Raw genomic sequence first — 4,555 nt, forward strand, 5'->3', positions numbered from 1 at the left:
GAATGATTTCCTACTTTAATGAGAAGTTTCTCTTAGTTCTCGATTTTAAATCTTAGTTATTTTTTCATTCCCCAGAGCAACCTGACCAGTGTGTTGAAGAGTGGTTGATCAATAAATAATAAGTATTGATTAAATGCATACTTATAATAATAGCAATAAGGGAGGAGAAACACAGTTTTTCTTCTGAACGATGAGTAGTACAAAGGAATTCTACAGTCTTACTGATATACCTTTGTCTGTTCCAATTCTGAAGATAAACTTTCCAAACTGCTAAAACTCAAGAAGCGTTCATGGCTGGAACCTGTTTGAAAAAGGTATCTGACCACTGTTTCTTTGTTTGTTTCAAATCGCTCCCATTTTCTTAATGTGACCTAAATTAAAAAAAAAAAAAAATGTAATGTTATAAATTATCAAAGTGTGTCACAAAATAGTGTTCATATTTCCATTCTTTGTTAGGCCAATTTCCAGTTAACCTTCTGACAAATTTTACAATTATACTGAATAAAGGTGATTCTAATGGCTTCTATAAGAATTTCTGTTTGAGTCTCGAGTCATCTACGAAAAGAGGATGTGTGGACCAGGACTCTGAATTTTCTATATACTGTAATGTCCTACAAATCTAAGGATATTACTTAAAATGTAGATAAAGGACAAAGGGGAAAAAAAGCTTCCCAGTTTCTCTCAAAAAAAGAAAGGATGAAAGGGAGAGATAGATTATCTTTTCTTCAGATTACAAAAAGGCATAACCGCGTGGCCGCTGGACTGCTCGGAAAAGTGAAATGATCCAATGTAAATTTCTGGATTCAGACAAGCCTGAATTAAAATCTTGGCTTTATTTGTGATCACTGTTCTGTGACTTTGGGTAAAGTTATTTTCTCTTTAAGTATCCACACCAACAAAATGTGCTAATTACAGTACCCCGGCTCATAAGGCCCGATGTAGTGATTAAAAGAGATAAGATAACTCATGTGAATATTTAACACAAGGTTGGAGCATCAGAGGCGGAAACACACGCTTGCATCTGCTAATATGAGCCATAACCCGTGACCCGGAAGTTAACACCACCCTTGACTTCCGGCCTCCTACCTGGATGCGGCGTTCCTGCTTCTCCCTGCTGCGCTCCACACTGTCCAGGCTGCTCTCCAGCTTCCGCAGCTCCTCCCGGACTTGGCCCGGCAGCCCACCTTCCCCCTGCCGATCCTGTGCGATCTGCTGCTGCACGTCCCTCTTTTTTGCAGCGATCCTCTTTGTTTTTTGCTGGAAGCATTTATTCAACATATGGATATAAATGTTATTCTCTAAGGGGCTAAGCAGGGACATAGACGCCCACACTTCAGCAGAGCTACGAAAGGCAGGACCTCACACCACGTGGGTCTGAACTATATTTTAAAGTTAAGGCGAACAGTTAAAGAGCCAGGACTCTTGTTAGTCAAAGATGGATATTATTTATAAATATTTTATGTTTCTAATGGTAAACAACATAATTAATTTGGTCTTGGTGTTTTAATGGTGTGCAAATTTAGACAGCACTTAGCATTTTGTGCAATACTCCAGAAGGCATTTGGCCAAACTATTTATTTGTCATAATTCTAAAATAATTATTTTCTGCCTAAAAATACAAAGTCCTAACTCCTATTTTTAAATTATTTATGCTGTATAAATGCTAATATTAAGAAATTTAATTCCTGGGTATATTAAATGTGATTAATCTGCTGAGATATCTGGGGAGAGTTATGTTTTAAAATAAACTTTTTATTGAAGTATAATGTACAAACAGGATGGTATGCAAATCTCAAGTGTACAGCTTACAGATTTTCACAAAGTAAACACATGCATATAACCAAGCACTTGATCCAAGAAATATAAGGAGTTTCAAAATATTAATGCAAATATCCACAATCTCATATTTCTCTTAAAGTCTATTAAAATCCAAATATCACAATATAACACTAAGCATTTTTTTGTACTCAGCCTTTTTATAATTATTATTTTTATTTTATTTTTAGTTTATTATTTTTTAACTTATTTTTTATGGTGACATTGGTTAATGAAATCCAATGTTTCAGCTGTACACTTTAACAGTAAGGCATATATATATTTACACTGTGTTCATCTCCTATAGTTAAATTACTTTCCGTCACCACATATTTGACTCCCTTTACCCAGTCTAACTCCCCGCTCCTCCATCTCCCTTACCCTCTGGTCCTTTTTATAATTATTAAGTTGATCTACAAAGCCTAAAGACTATTATTTTACATATGCTTTTAATAAAACTTCCATTTTTATACATTATTATATGTAAAATTAGCATTTTGCGATATACATTAAGTTAACTAGAATTTTGTCATTATAATATTTGATTTGAATCACACTTTCACTTACATTGAATTTGCAAGTAAAGTTGACCAAAATTGCTAATTATCAATATATGTACCAGAATTTCTTTACTTCCAGTTCTAATCCTTTACAGCGGTCCCCAACCTTTTTGGCACCAGGGACCGGTGCTCCTATGGGAATCTGATGCCTGATGATCTGAGGTGGAGCTGAGGCAGTGATGTTAGTGGTGGGGAACGGCTGGAAATAACAGGTGAAGCTTTGCTCGCTTTCCCACAGCTCACCTCCTGCTGTGCGGCCAGGCTCCTAACAGGCCATGCATGGGCCTGTACTGGTCAACCGCCCAGGGGTTGGGGACCCTTGCTTTACAAGAACATACCCTCCTGAAAGGTCTAATACTTCATATAAGCTGTAATTTCCCTAAGATGTATTCAAAGTTGTAAATTGAAAAGTGAGATTTTAACATGATGGCCAAAGAATACTGATCTCAAGTATAAAGGAATTTATCTCTGTACTTCCCATCTCTGTTATGAAAGGACAATTTAGCCAGTTTTCATAACTAAACCAACTTTTTCTCCACAATATTTCTTGAACATTTTTATATCAAATAATTCAAGCCAAAAATTTATCTTGTAAGATCTTCTGAAATATTTAACACTTAACAGAGAGAGCAGAAGTGACAAGTTTTTTTGAACCATTCAGCTGGGTTCCTTCCCGCACAAACCCCCCACCCCTTTCTTTGTCCTTACTCAGTGGGTCAGTGGATACACTATTCCTCTCTCTGGTTCTTCTCTCTGGTTCTGGTTCTCAACTTTGTATACATGCACTGAAGTAAAGAGGCATTCTACCTGGTGGTGAAGAAGTAACTGCTGTGCTTCAAACAGGTTTTCAGTGTCCAGTATCTTCTCGGCTTGGTCCTGGATCTCTTTAGAACCAGAAATTAACTCTTCAAGGGAACTCTGCACACTTTCTTTGTACTGGACACAGTCCCCAACGTTGCTTAACATCTTTTCAACCTAGGTATTCATGAAAAAATTATAAATCATATGCTCATATAACTTTAAAAATTTTAAGAGTATATGTAAAGTCTATCTCAACTTGAAATACATACACAGATCTCTAATTTTAATTCATTCATATATTTTTGAAGCTTATTTAAAACTGCATAGTCACTATGGGAATTGCAAGCCTTATTAGATATGGTGCTCTCTGCACCTTATTAAAAACCCACGGGACCTTGTAATCGAGGCATGATAATGAAACTCTATATTGTATGTATTGTTTCCTGGATTCCTTTCATTACAATCTCATGACTAAAATCTAGTTATAAAAGTGTGTTGTAAGAAAATTGAGTCTATCTTATTTAAAGTAAATAAGGAAAAAAATTGAATGGAAGAAAAAGAATAGAGGAAAAAGAATAAAAAGGTATTTGTTGAAAATGCCCTTCCAATATTTCTACACAAAATATCAATACAATTTCTAATTTTGTGATTCTTAGGTAGATTCTTTTTTTTTTTTTTTTTGTCATTTTTCTCAATTTTCAGCTTTGTCTTCTTTCTAACTCTGGCTTTCTCTATTTTAATTTACCGGCATCTTTTGTTTTCAAAGTCTGTCCCTCTCCATCTTCACTAAGATGATCATTTAACATTGTATCATCATTTGTTTTCCACGGAAACCTTCCAGTTTCTCCTTCTCTTATGCTAACTTTTTCTTTGACCCTCTTCTGCTCTGAGTTTGTCCAAGGGAACTTGGAGCATGTTGTTTGCCAAACAAATAGAAATAACATCCTAGGAAAACCACACTCTAGATCTCAGTAAATCACACCTTTCTTTAAAAAAAAAAAAGTGACTATTCATTACATAGTGTCAATCCAGAGCCTTTTTTTTCTTACACTAGACAATTGCAAACACTTTGCGTTCAATAGTAATGTAAATACTAAATGGATTATAACAAAGGATTGAATGTGTCAAATCTATCTTTTTATATAAATTTTTATGAGAACAAAATGTTTATTTTTCTCTCCTCTCTTTTTTCTTTCACTAAGTGCTTAACTAACAAACAAGGGTATTAATATAAATTATACAGAAGTTTAAGGTCGATGAGTATGCAAAGAATTAATGTCTGCGTCTGTTAGAAGTAGATTGTTGCTATGAGTCTCATGGGCAGCGTCATGTGAGTACTTGAAAGATAAAGCAAATAAATGGCCTTGGTAAAAGAATGA

At 35.0% G+C, this 4,555-nt stretch overlaps 1 protein-coding gene across 1 annotated transcript in view; it reads right to left on the reverse strand.

The window, feature by feature from the left end:
* The window catches only part of SYNE1 (spectrin repeat containing nuclear envelope protein 1), a 145,697-nt gene that overhangs the window by 51,982 nt on the left and 89,160 nt on the right, over positions 1 to 4,555 (reverse strand). Inside the window, exons 27-29 of the mRNA XM_023532164.1 lie at positions 3,183 to 3,350; positions 1,087 to 1,257; positions 223 to 371 (exon numbers count right to left, since the gene is read on the reverse strand). Coding sequence (XP_023387932.1) covers positions 223 to 371; positions 1,087 to 1,257; positions 3,183 to 3,350 — 488 coding nt within the window. The remainder of the gene's footprint in view (positions 1 to 222; positions 372 to 1,086; positions 1,258 to 3,182; positions 3,351 to 4,555) is intronic.

This window comes from Pteropus vampyrus, unplaced genomic scaffold, assembly GCF_000151845.1.
Source record: "Pteropus vampyrus isolate Shadow unplaced genomic scaffold, Pvam_2.0 Scaffold78, whole genome shotgun sequence".
Classification (NCBI taxonomy): domain Eukaryota; kingdom Metazoa; phylum Chordata; class Mammalia; order Chiroptera; family Pteropodidae; genus Pteropus; species Pteropus vampyrus.